This window comes from Hemitrygon akajei, chromosome 32 (genome assembly GCF_048418815.1).
Source record: "Hemitrygon akajei chromosome 32, sHemAka1.3, whole genome shotgun sequence".
NCBI classification, from domain to species: domain Eukaryota; kingdom Metazoa; phylum Chordata; class Chondrichthyes; order Myliobatiformes; family Dasyatidae; genus Hemitrygon; species Hemitrygon akajei.
Window position 1 is genome coordinate 24,365,706 of NC_133155.1, and position 17,722 is coordinate 24,383,427.

Genomic DNA, 17,722 nt, shown 5'->3' on the forward strand with positions numbered 1-17,722 from the left:
TCTCTCTCACCATACTTCTCTCTCTCTTCCTGAGCTTGGGAGCTGTGAGTGTTTGCATATTCCTTCTATTTCCTCCTGCTGTTCTGCTTTCTCTCCATATCCCAATGACAAAGTGTTAGATCAAGTGGCTACTGAAAATTATGTCTTAATATAGCTAAATGATAAAAGAATCAATAGGGGGAGCTGCTGAGCATAGGAGAGAATGAATTGCAGGGAATAATTCATTAAGGAATTATTAAGCCTACTGTTTGTCCGGACAAATGTCGTAAATGTCTGGATGGTCGTAACAATGGGTAGAGTACATACGTCACCGTTCTCTGATTAAAAGGTTTGCTTTATTTGTCATATGTACATAGAAACATTGAAATCTACGGCCAACACGGTCGGAGGATGTGCTGGGTGGAAGTGCTGTCATGCTTTTGGCATCAGTACAGCATGCCTACAACATAATAACCCACATGCCATTTGGGATGTGGGAGGACACAAAAGCACCTGGAGCAAACCTACGGAGTCACAGGGAGGACATAGAAACTCCACACAGAAGGCAGCAAGAACGGAACACTTCCGATCACTGGCGTTATAAAGTTCAGCCCTAACAGTTAAATCACCATGCTACCCACTAAGTTAGATTAGAACTAGCCGTGATATTTTACAGAATGAGACTCTAAAATACTTAATTTAATAATTTAAATAATGAAAATAAATATTTCTGTGCTGTACCGTTCTATGGTCTGCTGAGGGATGTTGGGGCCTCAAATATTAACTATGTTTAGTGTCTCCAGCACTTTGATTTAACTGCGCTAGGGGGCGCTGCGCCTGGATGTCATTCCTGGGCTCAGCTGCTGCAATGTGCCCTCCCGTGCTGCCGGCGGCGCTCGGGGCGGCAGTCCGCCCGCTGGGTTCCGGGCGTCGCGCTGGCGGCCCCTGCTGCCCGGAGGTCCGCCGAGCCCCGAGCTCCTGCGGCCTGGAGAAGCGTTTGGCTCGGCTCGGCTCGGCTCAGCTTGGGGCGCCTCCCGCTCCTCATCTCCAGTATGGCGATGCACAACAAGGCGCAGGCACCGCAGATCCCGGACACCCGGCGGGAGCTGGCCGAGCTGGTGAAGAGGAAGCAGGAACTGGCGGTGAGCGCGGTGCGGAGCCGTTAGATGCGGAACGAAACAAAACCCTCGCCGTTGAGAAGCAGGGAGCCGGCGCGAAGCTTCGAGAAAGAGGCGGGACCTTGCGCTGTGGCGGTAGCCGGTTTAGAGGAGGGAAGGCGGGTACAGGCCAGGCCAGGCCAGGCGGCGGGAGCCGGGCCTGAGAAGGCCAGTACGGGAGCCCGCGGCGGGTCATCGGCGAAGCGCGGCTCCGGTTCGAGGGGAGCTGCGGGCTGTCGGGCTGTGTTGAAGGGCCGGGAGATGGGAAGTTCGCAGCCTTGACTGCCGCCCTCCCTCCATCCAGTATCCGCCCCCTTGCCCCGGTTGCTTTGCCGCCTCTCGCCGGCGCTGCTCCCACCACTGATCGCAGCCCAGCGGCGGGCTGTGTGCGTCCAACAGTAGTAGTCACTGCACCTAAATATCCACAATGTCCACCCAACGGTCACTACTCCTTAATGTCCACCAAATAGTCACTGCATTTCATGTCCACAACGTTCACCCAGTGGTCACTGCATTTTATGTCCACAACGTTCTCTGCACCTTAATGTCCACAATGCCCATCCAATGGTCACTGCACCTAAATGTCCACAACGTTCACACAATGGTCACTGCACCTTAATATCCACAATGTTCACCCAACAGGCACCGTACCTTAATGTCCACCAAATGGTCTCTGCATTTCATGTCCACAACGTTCACTCAATGGTCACTTCGCCTTAATGTCCACAACATCTGCCCAATGGTCACTGCACTTTAATGTCCACAATGTCCACCCAAAAGTCATGACAATTTAATGTTTACAATGTCCATCCAATAGTCATTACACCCTGATGACCACAAGGTTCACCCAACGGACACTGTGCCTCAATGTCCACTCAACAGTCCCTGCGTGTTAATGTCCACAACGTCCACCCAGCTGCACTGTACCTACAGGCTAACAGCATTCAACCAATGGCCACTGTGACTTTGGAACATTAATATGCATCCAACAGGCACTGCATCTCTAGTCTAGTAACATTGGTCCAATGGCCACTGGGTCTGTGGGCTAACAGCATGCAATTGCACTTAGCCTGGTAGTGTTTGTTTTTGTAGGTTTTCTTGTACAGAATGAGATTAATACAAGACCCTATGCTTTGAATTGGATTTCAAGTGAATCAGAATGGAAAATTAATTATCAGTATTGCTTTGCCTCTCTTCACAACCACCAGCTTAAATTATTGAAACTGTGTTCTGAATTTTCATTCCTAATTATCGTAACTGTGAATCATCTAAATGCATATCTTTCTGCTTATTTTGCCCCTCAGCCTGAATGAAAGTATTTCTCATGTTTCCTTAAAACAGGAGGTTGCTTGGTTTATCAAGTCTCTGTTAGCTCTTGGATCAATTCTATTCCCCGTTTATTTCCTTGAAACCTATTCTTTCGTACGTAGGTATTTACACCTTTCTGATTCTCCCAGCTGCGTTTACATTTATGGTAGCTTAATAACCTAACAGCTCTGGGGTGTAAGGGCAAAACTGGAACACCTGATCTGAGGTGGGGAAGTTCGCAATTGGATATAAGGCAAATGTGCAGTCTCCATCCACACAGTGCAGTGCTGCAGGACAGACTGCTGGAGCGGTGGGGAAGTGTAACCAGTTGCAGTGTCAGTGTTTCACTCAAAACTAATGACCACTTGAAAGACCTCATTGGAGTGGGTGTGAAGAGAATGCTTCGAATAGTGGGGAAAATCTGGAACCAGAGGGCACAGCCTCAGAATAGGAAGGTGTTCCATTAGAACAGAAATGAGACGGAATTTCTTTGGCCAGATTGTTGTGAATCTGTGGAATTCATTGACGCCAAGTCATTGGGTATAATTAAATTGGAGGTTGATAGTTTCTTGGTTTGTAAGGGCATCAAAGATTATAGGAGGAAGGCAGGGGAATAAGGTTGAGGGGGAAATTAAATCAAATGGCAGAGCAGACTTGATGGGCCAAATGGCCTAATTCTGCTCATCTGTTTTATGGTCATAAAGTAATTGAAAGACAAAGCTATACAATTGCAAGCAAAGGTTTGTGAACCCTTTGCAGTTACCTAGTTTTCTGCATTAATTACTCATAAAATGTGGTCTGATCTTCATCTAAGGCACAATAATAGACCAACACTATTTGCCTAAACTAATAACACTTCTCATCAATACTGAGTACGCCATTTAAACAATCACAGACTAGGTTCACAAATGTATGTGAATCTCTGGGGTAATGCCTTCTACAAAAGCTATTTGGAGTCTTGGTGTTCCAATCAATGAGATGAGATTGGGGGTATGGATTATAGAAGTGCCCTGCCCTATAAAAAATAAATACAATGTCAAGTTACTGACAGAGCCTGTTCTTCTCAAGAAAGTTCTGGTTATGTGCACCATGTTGCAATCAAAGCAACTTACAGAGGACCCTAGAAGAAGAATTGTAGAGATGCATGAAGCTGGAAAAGGCTACAAGAGCATTTCTAAAGACCTGAGTGTTCATCAGTCCACAGTGAGAGAAATTGTCTCCAAACGGATGAAATTCAGTACTGTTGCTACTCTTCCTGTGAGTGAGCATCCTGCAAAGTCACACCATGCAATGCTGAAGGAGGTGAGAAAGAACCCAAGGGTAACAGCAAAAGATCTGCAAAAATCTCTAGAACTTGCTAAAGTCTCTGTTCATGTGTCCACTACAAGAAAAACACTGAACAAGAATGGTGTTCATGGAAGGACACCACAGAGGAAACCACTGCTCTCAAAAAAAAAAAGAATTGCTGCACGTCTCAAGTTTGCAAAAGACCAGCTAGATGTTCCCCGACACTTCTGGGACAATGTTCTGTAGACAGAGGAGACTAAAATTGAACTTGTTGGCAGAAATGCACACTTATGTCTGGAGGAAAAAGGGCGCTGCACACCAGCACCAAAACCTCATCCCAACTGTGAAGCACGGAGGAAGGAGCATCGTGGTTTGGGCTTACTTTGTTGCCAGGAGCATCGTGGTTTGGGCTTACTTTGTTGCCTCAGGGCCTGGACAGTTTGCAATCATTGAGAGAACAATGAATTCAAATTTGTATCAAGACATTTTACAGGAGAATATCTGTGTAGTGGTTTGTCACCTGAAGTTTTATAGAAGTTGGATGATGCAACAAGGCAATGATCCAAAACGAGTAAATCAACAACAGAAGAAAAAGAAAGAAGAAAATTCATATTTTGGAATGGCCAAGACAGAGTCCAGACCTTAACACCATTGAGATGCTGTGGCATGACCTGATGTTCGTGCAAGATCTCCCAGAAATATTGATGAACTGAAACAATTTTGAATGGAGGAATGGTCTAAAATTTCTCCTTGCTGTTGTGCAAATGGGATCAGTAACTACAGGAAATGTTTTGAGGTTATTGGTGCTTCAGGAGGTTCTACCAGTTATTAAATACAAGGGTTCACATACTTTTCAGCCTAGACTGTGAATGATTAAACAGTGTTTAATAAAGACATGAAAAGGTACAATTGTTTGTGTGTTAATAGTTTAGACACATTGTGTTTGTCTAATATTGTGACTTAGATGAAGATCAGACCATGTTTTATGAATAATTAATGAAGAAAACCAGCTAATTGCAAAGGGTTCACAAACTTTTTCTTGCAACTGTAGGCTCCTAAAGCAACACACACAAAATGCTGGAGGAATTCAGTAGGCCAGGCAGCATCTACAGAAAAGAGTAAACGGTCAACATTTCGGGCTGAGACCCTTCATCAGGACACGTATTTGTTATAGGTTCCGGTTAGGTAACCAAGTATTGATAGACCCGTGGGACCAGTATAATTTCCAGTATGTAATTGTACATGTTTCTGTTCAGAGTCACCATCTCAGTCACACCTTGGCATCCACATCTGATTAAGCCAACAGTTGGATGTGTGAAACTTCAAAAGTGGCTACTGATTATTTTGTGTAATTCAGTATGGTCAGCACTGAAAACTACATACAAATTGCTGAAGGAACTCAGCAGGCCAGGCAGCATCTAGGAAAAGAGTGCAGTTGACATTTTGGGTTGAAACATTGATTGTACTCTTTTCCTAGACGCTGCCTGGCCTGCTGAGTTCCTCCAGCATTTGGTGTGTGGTGCTCAGATTTCAGGCATCTGCAGATTTTCTCTTGTTTGTAAATGGTCGGTACTGAAGTCTGTTTTATTTGTTGCACACTTACAGCAGCCATTTTTACTTATTGTAGAGTCCTCAGCATTGCCATAACCGCCTGACATAAAAGACAGAGGAACAAGGATAAGTTGTTCAGTCACTGTAAAATAAATGACCTTACATTGAACTCCTGAGCAACTGGAATTCTGTTTCCTTTTATGCCCATGCTTACAAAATTTTTATAACTACTTTTGGCAGAATCAATAAAAAGCAATCTGTTATTTAACTGGTAAGTGATTACAGATCTCTGATATGCAGAGGGATCCAGGTGTCCTAGTACTCAGAAGGCAAGTATGCAGCTATTTCAGATAAGAGGGAAAGGTAATTAATGTTATTGTTTACCTGTAAGGGAATTGAATACAAAAATACAAAAGTCAGAAAGTTAGAAGACTTTAGTCAAAAGTTTCAGTCAGAGTGTTAGTGAGACTATATTTAGAATACTATGTATAGCATAGATTTCTGATCTAGGGAAGGATAGAAATACATTTTAAGTAGTTTAGAGGTTTACCAGGTTGATGAGTGAATCAGGTGGGTTGACTTGTGAGAAAATGTTGAATGAGGTGGTTTTGTAAAGAAGAGTCAGAGATAACTGATTAAAATGAATTCCTGAGATGTTTTGAAAGGGTGAGGAGGATGTTTCTTCTCAAGTGAGAAGCTAAGACCAGAGGTGATACTGAAAAAAAAATGAAGGTAGAGATGAAGTGAATCTTTTCCCTGAGTGGGTCTTGATACTCTAGCTTGTTCCAGGCAGAGGATAGATTCTTACCAAGGACGTAATAGGTTCTGCTGGACAAATGGGAATGCAGAGTAGAGCTTGCAGACTGATCAGCCATGATCTTAGTGCATAGGAAACCTAGAGAGTGTCCTGATCCTAATTCATAGGTTTGCATCTCTTGAAATTTCTTTGTTGTTGTATCCATTGCCTTTTAGCAAAGACAGTTTTGCATTTTGGGAAACTCGTGTATACAATTGGAATTCCTGATTTCGCCCTTAAATGGTTAATCTCCAGTTTGAAGCATTTTCAAGATTGCACCAGTTAAAATACTTTTTCTCTATGTCCAATTAAATCCCATGTTTTTAAGCAATTGGAACAGGTTAGTCCAGTTTATTTGGGAATATCCAATCTGTCCTTATTTTTTCTGGTAAAGCAGTGATGTTTTGGTAAACCTGTGTTAATCAGCTGCATGACGAGTATAAAATTCCTGAATTGTGAAAATTCCTAAAGTGTTAAATAATATTCTCCATATCCAAATGCTGACCATTGATAATTAGAACCTAGATCTTACTGAGAAGTTTTATAGCTAAGATGTATACTTACTATGGGACTAATTTTCCTGTCAGAATTTTCAATAATTGATCTTTATACTCCTTTTCTGTATCCTTTATTGTAAAGTCGTGCATTAGTTATTTGTGTGAATAAGGTTTAATCAGAAGATGTAGAGAATATGAAGCATTTAATTTTCTATCCCACTTCTGAAATTTACCCATGCTCACTGCATTACATTGCAATACAAGAGAATTTTTGTTCTCCCACAGTTTTAACAGTTAATTTATTCTTTTTATAGGAGACTTTGGCAAACCTTGAGCGGCAGATCTATGCCTTTGAGGGAAGCTATTTGGAAGATACTCAAATGTATGGGAATATCATTCGAGGATGGGATCGTTATTTAACCAATCAGAAGTATGTTTACCAGGAAGAGCTTTTGGCAGATTTTTATTATTCTGAGATTTCCATATATTCTGCAGTGATGGATTTTCTTGGCTTTTTTTAAAATTCAATCTGTTCCAGATGTATTATGTATTATAGCTACTGTGAATTTTCCAAATAAAAAGAGGTAAAGTTTATATTGTTTGGGCCCTAAAAGAATCTTGTATCACGTCCATAGACCAGAAAGACTCAGTGTCCACTTTATTAGGTATCTCCTGTATCTAATAAAGTGGTCCCTGAAGGTATGTTTGTGGTCTTCTGCTGCTGTACCCCATGTACTTCAAGATTCAACATCTTGTGCGATCAGAGATATTCTACTACATACCACTGTTGTAATGCCTGGTTATTCCAGTTACTATCGCTTTCCTGTCAGCTTCAACCAGTCTGACCATTCTCCTTTGACCTCCCTCATTAATAAGGCACTTTTGCACATAAACCTGGATGTTTTTTTTTTGTTTTTGCACTGTTTCTGTAAATTCTAGAGACGTGTGTGTTTAAAAAAAAATCAATCCCAGGAGGTCAGCAGTTTCTGAGATATTGAAAATACCCTGTCTTGTACCAATGGTCATAGTCACTTGGATTACATTTCTTCCCCATTCAGATGTTTGTTCTGAAAAACAACAACTGAACCTTTTGACCATGTCTGCATGCTTTTATGCATTAAGTTGCTGCCACATAATTGGCTGATTAGATATTTACATTAATGAGCAGGTGTACCTTATAAAGTGAGTATGTTTCATTACTAAGATTTGCTTAATCTGAGTGCAGACTATTGAATCTCTTGAATAAGACTTCGCATAGTAACATAGAGGTATCTTGAGTTGAACCCATACAGGGTAGTACTTGGATAACTAAACTTGACCTCAGGACTATTGGACCACAGTTTAGGGAATTGTACAGCTGGACTTGTGTTCTCAATCACCCTACTGTTGAATAGAACTAGGCTCTACTGCTATTCTCATAATAAAAAGTGTACTAATATTTGAATGCTTGAGTTGATAGAACATGGAACATTACGGCACAGTACAGGCCCTTCGGTGTTGTGCCAACCTTTTAACATGCTCTGAGAGAAATCTAACTCTCTGCTCCTACATAAACCCTCCATTTTTCAATCATCCATGTGCCAATCTCAGTGTTTCTTAAATGATCTTTATGTACCTGCCTCTACAACCACCCCTGTCCACTCACTTACCACTCTCTGTATAAAGAATTTACCTCTGAAATCCCTCCTATGTGTTTCTCCAATCACCTTAAAATTATGCCCCTTATCATCTTGTAGACCTCTATCAGATCACCTCTCATCCTCCTTCACTCCAGCTCACTCAACCTATCCTCATAAGACATGTCCTCTAGTTCAGGCAGCATCCTGGTAAACCTCTGCACCCCCTCTAAAGCTTACACATCCTTCCTATAATGAGGCAACAAGAACGGAACACGGTTTGGGAAGAATGACCATTGAAAGGTATAGGTGGATTCGAGGGCCTGAGGAATCATACCCGGATAAAATTCAGTGCGTTCAGCTGAGGAGTGCAGATTGATATAAGATGATTTCCTTTGAGGCTTGAAGTTCTCAGAACTATAACCTAATCCAGTATGAAATTGTATTGCAGTTATGTAGCAAGTTATTGACTAATGACAGTGCCTTGTGGGAAAGCCAGTTTTAACCATACCTACAGCATTCATTTGTGGATCAACAATCCCAATTATTCAAATAAGCGTCAAGATACATCTCATAGTTCAAAATTACAAAGATCAAAAGTAAAAAAGTGTACCAAAAGCAAAGACATCTTTTTCTCCTTTACTTCATGTCTGAATGACTTCATCCTGTGCAGCATGTAATTTTGGGAGCATAATCAATAGTTGTGTAAACCAGCTATTTAGGTGAAGGATGGTAACTTGTTTTCGCTTTACTTTTCCCTTTCCCTGTATGCACTCTTTTTTAAATCTTATAATCAGGGCACCTGCATAAATGGTACAATGTACTTCAAGTTTTGAATGGCAGTTACCTTGGGTGCTTTACCTATGAAGGGCTGTTTTCTGTTTCAGAAACACCAACAGTAAGAATGATCGAAGGAACAGGAAGTTTAAAGAAGCAGAACGTCTCTTTAGCAAGTCCTCTGTTACCTCAGTAGCAGTGCGTAAAACAGTTTTTTTTAAATACTAATTATAAGATGCTTAAAATTTGCAGATATATTTTGTATTGTCTATTTAGTGTTATTGTTCGATCCCTCTCGTTGTAGGCAGTCAGTGCTTTGACTGGTGTCCAGGACCAACTGGTGGAAAAACGTAAGTCTAAAACCATGCTTAATCTATTGACAGAAATTGACCTGTAGCAGGCAATTTTTCTCAAATGTTTTGGGTAGTTGTTGGAAATGAGGCAGGGAAGGTTGGTTCAGTAGAAGAGTGATTATATTGACGTCATCAAGCTTTGAACAAGTCTTCTAAATTAATTGCAATTCTGACACCTCCTTATTTTATTAATTTCTGCTAACCTGGACATGTTTATGGTTTTATTTGCTTTTTAATTTATCATGGCAGAGAAATAAGGACCAATGGTGTCAACAGTGTGATATAACTTTTCATGGTTCACTATGTATGCTGTAAACATTTTGTTGTGGTATTTGGTTGTACCATTAGAAACTGAAGTGCTGTGGCACAATTTCTAATACTTAAAATTTGATGACATTTTCTAAGGTTGATCATTTGTGCTGATGTGCTTTGAAGAATGTAGTTATCAAAGGTAGAACTAGCAGATGTTTTTTTAAATCTGTTACATTTTCTGTGTGAAATATGTTAGGTGAACCAGGCAGTGGGACAGAAAGTGACAATTCACCAGACTTCCAGAACCAGGAGAACGAACCCAGCCAGGAGGACACTGAGGAATTGGATGGGTCGCACCTGCAGGGCGTGAAACCTCAGAAAGCAGCCTCCTCTACCTCATCCAGCAGTCACCATGGGAGTCACAAGAAAAGGAAAAATAAAAACCGTCACAGGTAATTATTTGAAATTCATGAGATTCTCAGGTGTGTGGGCTAGAGTGGATGAATCTTGTGCAACTATTTCTGGGATTGTAGGGAACAAAATATGACGTGACGTGGGATTTCCTTTGGTAATTTTTTAAATAATAAATGAATAGCAGCTTATTGGAAATGATCAGTTTTATAAATTAAATTTAACAGTATTGGATGTAATGATTTTGTTTTAGTGTCTGTTTGTTGCAGGGACTCTTCTCACTGACCCATCAACTTTTTTGCCTTTGCATTAAATGGATTAGACAGAATTAACGCTCTTACTGTTCCATGCAATAAGTTTTTGTTTTAAATTCTCTTTTTTTTCTATGGGTTTATAAATATTGAATGGAAAACATTTTGGATATATTTGTTTCTCCAGTAAATTTATCAAAATACCAGTAGTCTCTTGCCTTTTTGCTAAAAATTGTATATTTAAAAAAGGTTGAGACTCTGGTTTGGATAATTGATATGTTAACGTGTTGCTTTCTTTCCTCCTTTATGCTACCATCAAGCCCATCTGGCATGTTTGATTATGACTTTGAGTAAGTTTGCTTTCTGTCAGTATATGTGCTGTCTCTTTTCCAGTATTCCCCTTTACTGTGATGTGTAGACTGTAGACATTTATGGAAGTATCTTTGCCAGTAGCTTTAGGATTGAATACTCACTGATATATATTTGTATATAGATTACCAAACACTAAATTCGTCTTGTGTTCAGGATACATTCTGTGCATAAGGATAATATAATACTGAATGAACTTTGTATTAAATCTCCTAATAAATGGTTGTCAATCATTGAGATTTATGAGGAAGTGTAGAATCCTCTGCTGGTGAGCAGAATATGTGTCCAAGCTGTGTACTGTTTGCACTCCACAGTTGTTTCATCTCACCAGTAATGCATGTATTTCAGCATTGATCAGTGTGTTTTTCATAATTCTGCAGCTTTGAAAAATGCCATAAATACCCTTCAGTAAGTTAAGTAAGAACATCCTTATAGAAAAAGACAGATAAGCACCTTAATGTAAATCACAAAGCAAGCAGGACTGTGGATATTAATAATTTCCCACAAATCCTTAAGTTAGGTCTTTTTCATCTCTATTTGAACTTGAATGATACAGATTACAAATAAAATCCTTGGATATAAAATGGTTTATTGAAGAATTTTGTTTCTAGTGTGTATCATTTTGATATTTAAGTTTGCATAGCAAGTATATAAATATTGGAATCTGTGTCTAGATATGTGAGCATGTATAAAGTTGTATTTTATCGTTTTGCATTTCAAGTTGATACCGATCAGCATGATTTTCTGTGGCACTTTCAGTGTATTGGTTGGATGTCTTAATACTTTGCCCTGGAAAGGAGCACCTTAATAAATAGCCATTTCGAGATGAATTTAAATATTTAGTACCTCTACAAATTTTGCTATTTTAGACACCTGAGTCAGATACAGCTGCTATCATTGAGATCCAAATAACCGTTATGCATCCGCAAAATGATTGAATGAGTTTTATTCGTTTTCTGGTGTATATACAGTATGTCCACTACTCATCATTTGACAGTGAACCAAATTAGCCAAGTTGTAGTGTAAGATTCAAAATGAGATCAAATAGGAACATTTTAGTCTATGATTCCAACCTCCAGCAATGGCCAGATGACATTAAGTTTCCTTTCTTCCTCTCCTGTGTGCTACTTTTTCAACTCTTTGACTTTAGTCCTGTCAGTTTCAGAAAATGTAAAGCATAACAACTTTTGGCCCTAACTAAATTTGATTTATATAATTGACAGAATTTATCACGTTCTCTTCTCTCAACATTGTGACCCAACTTTCGATTTCGAAAGGTGACAATGAAATAGCTTTAAACATTAAGTTTGTGCAAGATGCTGTTTTAGTTCCAGGGCTGGTAAGAGGCCAAGAAATAAACTGAAATAGAATAACCATTTAAAGAGAAACAAGTTATAAACTGAAATAAATGCTTTGATGTTCTGGTTGTTGCTGTTGATATCAGTGGATGGTAAGTGTTGTGATTTTTCAAGTAACAGTGTCAAATATTCTGATTTTACTTATAGGATTGATATCAAGCTGAATAAAAAGCCAAGAAGTGTAAGTACAACTTGTATTATTTTTCTTGCCACATGTTTTACAATGTTGTGGAGTATCTCTGTCATCTAAAATGAGGGAGTGAATTGATTTCAGATGGAAGTAGCTGAAGGTGAAGCATGTTACCTAGTTTATAATCTAACAGTTGGAGATAACAATGCTTTCTCTGTAGCCCAGTAGTGAATAGCGGTGGATATTTAAGCACCTCAGAAGTGGACAGATTTCAAAGGTAGCGGAACACCCCAGCTTTGTTGCAGAAGACCAGGATGAAGAAGTACGTGAAACTGCCCTTAGCAAGGAGAACTGATCAATTCACCTCTGTTGTTCCTGAATTTCCGCTGTGTTTCACAGCTGGTCATCTGCCAAATTCAGTTCAGTCTGTGATACCGAAAAACAACTAGAAGCAGTGGATACCCCAGAACTATTTACAGTTATAGCCACATTACAGCAGAACAATTATATTTATGATGTGAAATGATGCCCAAGTATGTCCCGTCCAGAAAGCCACAAAATCAAATCCAGCTAATTATTGTCCCATTGGCAAAGGTATCAGCAACATTGTTGTCTGCCACCATTTTCTCACTAACAGATCTAACTAACACTACCTGTTCTGCCAGCATCAGTTATTCCAGGCTATGATGCAGAGGAACTTAATTCCAGAGGTAAAGTAAGATGTCCTTGGTATTTTGGCATAATTCAATTGAGTGACATGAAGGAGTCCCAAGTAAAACTGAAGACATTTGAAACCTAGGGGAAAATCCCCTACTGTCTAGCATTGTATCTGGCACATAGGACAATAGCTTAGTAGTTTTATTTAATATCAGCGAAATGTATACAATATACATCCTGAAGTTCTTGTTCTTCACAGACATCCACAAAAACAGAAGAGTGCCCCAAAGAATGAATGATAGTAAAAACGTTAGAATCCCGAAGCCTCTCTCTCCTCCCCAACAATTGTTGTAGCAATTGAAATGGATCATTTCATTGTTAATGTTATCTTCTGTCAGAAAGAGACTATTCAGTCCATTTAAAGAGCAAACATGAGGAAATCTGCAGATGCTGGAAATTCAAACAACAACACACACAAAATGCTGGTAGAACACAGCAGGCTAGGCAGCATCTATAGGGAGATGCGCTGTCGACGTTTCGGGCCGAGACCCTTCGTCAGGACTAACCGAAAGGAAAGATAGTATCTGTTAGTCGGTTAGTCCTGACGAAGGGTCTCGGCCCGAAACGTCGACAGCGCTTCTCCCTATAGATGCTGCCTAGCCTGCTGTGTTCTACCAGCATTTTGTGTGTGTTGTTATTCAGTCCATGCTGGTTTTTAAAGTAATCTGTTAACTCCACCCATTTCTCTGCAATGTACTCAACACCCTATTGGCTCACCTGCCCTGACTCACTTGTACAAGGGTCTGTTAGCTAGGTAGCCAAGCAATCAGCAGGTCTTTGTAATGCAGGAGGAAACAGGAGCACTCGGAGGTATTTCATGTGGTAACAGAGCAATGTGCAAACTCGCCCAGAGTCAGAAATCAGGATCAAGAAATAATCATAACATCTTGTGCCAGAGAATGAGCAGAATCTGCAGGGCAGAATCTGTCAAACTCTTTAATGACTTACCATCACCAAATCTTCCATTATCAATGTTCTGAGGGTTGCCAATAACCAGAAGTTTAATTGGATGAGCTTATATAAAGACTGAGTCTGCAAGGGAAGTTCAGTGACTGGGTATTTTGCAGAGTATGGCTCCCACAAAGCACAAGCCAGGAGTATGATGGCATACTCTCCAATTTTTCTAAATGAGTGCAACAGGATGAAGAAATTGCTACCATCCAGAGCAAAGCAGCAGCATGATAGGCTGCCATTCCACCACCCAAAACAATTCCCTGCCTCTACCAAAGCAAGCTTTCATTTTGCATATTGTATCTTGGACAATATACCTCAAACCTATTGTCTGATTGATTCTAGAGTAAAGACATCAGCCATAAGGGAATGTCAAAGTTTGTGTGTTACCCTCCAAACTGGGAAATATGTTGCACTTTTGTCATTAGGTGTAAATACTGGAAACCCTAATCCAATCTCACTTGAGGACCATGAACAGCACATGGATAGCATTAATAAATATTAATTATGCATTTTAGGCTAATTTAGTGAACAAAATATGCAGTGGCATGCAAAAGTTTGGGCACCCCTGGTCAAAATTTCTATTACCGTGAATAGTTAAGCAAGTAAAAGATGACCTGATTTCCAAAAGGCATAAAGTTAAAGATGACACATTTCTTTAATATTTGGCAATATTACTTCTTTATTTCCATCTTTTACAGTTTCAAAATAACACAAAAGGAAAAGGGCTCAAAGCTATGGCTTGTTCACAATCATCGTTAGGAAAGGCCAGGTTATGCAAATTTCAAAGCTTTATAAATACCCTGACTCCTCAAACCTTGTCCCAACATTCGGCAGCCTTGGGCTCCTCTAAGCAGTTGCCTAGCACTCTGAAAATTAAAATAATTGATGTCCACAAAGCAGGAGAAGGCCATAAGAAGATAGCAAAGCGTTTTCAGGTAGCCATTTCCTCAGTTCATAATGTAATTAAGAAATGGCAGTTAACAGGAACAGTGGAGGTCAAGTTGAGGTCTGGAAGACCAAGACAACTTTCCGAGAGAACAGCAGGATTGCTAGAAAGGCATGTCAAAACCCCCATTTGACTGCAAAAGACCTTCAGGAAGATTTAGCAGACTCTGGAGTGGTGGTGCACTGTTCTACTGTGCAGCGACGCCTACACAAATATGACCTTCATGGAAGTGTCATCAGAAGAAAACCTTTCCTGCATCCTCACCACAAAATTCAGCATCAGAAGTTTGTAAGGGAACATCTAAACAAGCTTGATGCATTTTGGAAACAAGTCCTATGGACTAATGAAGTTAAAATAGAACTTTTTGGCCACAATGAGCAAAGGTATGTTTGGAGAAAAAAGGGTGCAGAATTTCACGAAAAGAACACCTCTCCAACTGTTAAGCGGGGGGTGGATCGATCATGCTTTGGGCTTGTGTTGCAGCCAGTGGCACAGAGAACATTTCACTGGTAGAGGGAAGAATGAATTAAATACCAGCAAACTCTGGAAGCAAACATCATACCGTCTGTAAAAAAGCTGAAGATGTAAACAGGATAATGATCCTAAATACACCTCAAAATCCACAGTGGACTACCTCAAGAGGTGCAAGCTGAAGGTTTTGCCTTCCCTCACAGTTCCCCGACCTCAAGATCATCAAAAATCTGTGTATAAACCTCAAAAAGAACAGTGCATGCAAGACAGCCCAAGAATCTCACAGAACTAGAAGCCTTTTGCAAGGAAGAATGGGCAAAAATCCCCAAACAAGAATTGAAAGGCTCTTAGCTGGCTACAGAAAGCGTTTACAAGCTGCGATACTTGCCAAAGGGGGTGTTACTAAGTACTGACCATGCAGGGACAGTATGGTCAGTACTTAGCCCGAACAAGCTAATTAAGGTCTGAGACCTTGGGAAAAGTCGTTTGAGTGCTTAAATCTCTTGGGCTTGGGCCCAAACTTTTGCATGGTGCTCCTTTCTTTTTCTTCACTCTAAAATTGTACAAAACAAAAATAATACACTAATCTTGCTTAAAATGTTGAAAAGAATGTTTCATCTTAACTTTATGACTTTTGGAGATCAGTTCATCTTCTACTCACTTAACTATTCAGTAACAGAAGTTTTGAACAGAGGTGCCCAAACTTCTGCATGCCACTGTATATAATTTTCCACTGACAATGAAACATAAGTTGGAAAGAATTAATTTGGAACCAGTTTTTACATAATTAGATGTGCTGTTAAATTGGTCTTTCACTGATAACTGCAAGTCACCATTTAACATTCAAAGTGAATATCCAAACTTCAGTAGTAGTTCAATGTAAAATTGTTCTTTCACTCTTAGGTCATTTTATCTGATCTGGATAATATGCTTAGTTGTGAAAATATGTTGGGTATTTTGATTCTTGATGTAATTTTTAAAACTTTATCATTTACATAGGATTACTAAAGGACCTTTGCCAGTTGCAGATGCCAAGATCAAAGTTTAAGGAACATGGACATAAAACATTAAAATCGAGTTGCTTCAGGCATTTGCCATGATTTTAACTGATCTCTACTATATGAAGGCAGCCTTGCCTCCTCCTGGTGTTCGAGGCCACACATTGCGTCTTTATCAGCTACATCTGATTTGTGTTCATTTGGACGTCACTGATTACAGCCCATTTGTTTGTTATTTGTACAAGTAAGGCATCCATTGGGTTTTATAACCAATTTAAATTGTCATGGGGTGAGGGGAAACTGGGGAATTAATTGGTCGATTTTATGTCTGTTGTGACTCAGTTTAAATATTTGATGTTACCTGTGACATTTATGTGAGACTGTATTCTACATAAAGTGTTGTGTTTCATTTGGTAAAATTCAAATTTTAAATCTCTTATTGGAAGTTCCTGTTTCACTTTGAGTACAAATGGTGGTTTATTTTGCTTTGTCCTGAAATTAATTTGAAATAATTTCTTCTGTGCTGGATTGTGCCTTGACAGATTTTGTATGCAGGCACATTGTTCTCATTTTGGGGTCAAAGCCTTGTGTAGCTGTGAGTGTGAGAAAAGCACAGAAGGCCATAATCTCCAGATATTTCTAAATGGACTCAATGGAGTTAGATTTAATAGCAACATGTGGTTTTATTTTTTTGAACCCATTATATTTTTTGTGCTTTGGATATTGTATGTATAAATATTACCTTTTTAATTTGTACAATTATGACATTTTTTGGACACATGGCTTTATTATTTTTTTTAAAGAAGGAAAATGGATTTGTGACCATTTTGTATTAAAGAAGTTAAATATAATTTGTTGTTTATTCAGTTATTGATCGTTTTTCATCCTAAAAACTGATGGGAAATACTTGACCTAGTTGATAAGTATAAACTTACTATGTCAAAGGATAGCCAGCTGGTGGTATTGTGGCATCCGCATTGGACGTCGAGGTGAGCGGTTCCGGGTTTGAATTCGGCTGGCTCCTTGCACGCTTTCCATCTGTGTTGGGTTGAACAGCAGCAATGTCATAGGCTGACATGAGCTTCAGCAGTGGGTGTAGTTTGCTTGAATAACTGGATATGTACAATAGTTCCCTGGCCACGAGTGAGATGACAAGTGTAATTCTATCTCTTGAATGCCTAATCTTAGCTGATTCTTTATTACAGACTGATGAGCATTGAAGTGCAGAAAATGTATTCTTTTGGGGATAGATTTTGGAGTCTTCTGGGGTCTTGTTGTTCAGCTCAATGTAAAAGATAACATTGCATTGTTTAGAAAATTAAGCATGCAATTTCTCCCAAAGTACTTGACACTATTTATTCTAGAATAGTTCAACCTATTAGACTGAATAATTTTTCTCATTGCTGGTTTTGAGTTTTGCCATAAGTAGATTGTCCATCATGTTTGGCTCTGGTGGTAACTGCATTCTGAGATTTAATATATAGTATAAAAGAAAAATTACTATATTGAAAGCATTGTTTTCGATTTGACAGTACCATCACTGT

The 17,722-nt window shown here is 39.6% G+C and overlaps 1 protein-coding gene across 4 annotated transcripts; it reads left to right on the forward strand.

The window, feature by feature from the left end:
* Positions 1 to 914: 914 nt before the first annotated feature.
* meaf6 (MYST/Esa1-associated factor 6) lies at positions 915 to 17,029 on the forward strand. Of its 4 annotated transcripts, XR_012096983.1 has the most exons (9): positions 915 to 1,121; positions 6,890 to 7,005; positions 9,079 to 9,166; positions 9,273 to 9,318; positions 9,830 to 10,025; positions 10,556 to 10,585; positions 12,110 to 12,143; positions 12,313 to 12,414; positions 16,180 to 17,029. XR_012096983.1 is itself a non-coding variant. In XM_073034539.1 (8 exons), exons 1-8 carry the CDS (start codon positions 1,032 to 1,034, stop codon positions 16,186 to 16,188), a joined length of 609 nt encoding a protein of 202 aa, XP_072890640.1. In that variant the 5' UTR covers positions 917 to 1,031; the 3' UTR covers positions 16,189 to 17,029. The 4 variants fall into 4 exon arrangements, 2 of the variants coding, with proteins under 2 accessions (XP_072890640.1, XP_072890642.1); XR_012096984.1 differs by lacking the exon at positions 10,556 to 10,585 and having other exon boundaries at positions 917 to 1,121; XM_073034539.1 differs by lacking the exon at positions 12,313 to 12,414 and having other exon boundaries at positions 917 to 1,121.
* The last annotated feature ends 693 nt before the right edge of the window (positions 17,030 to 17,722 follow it).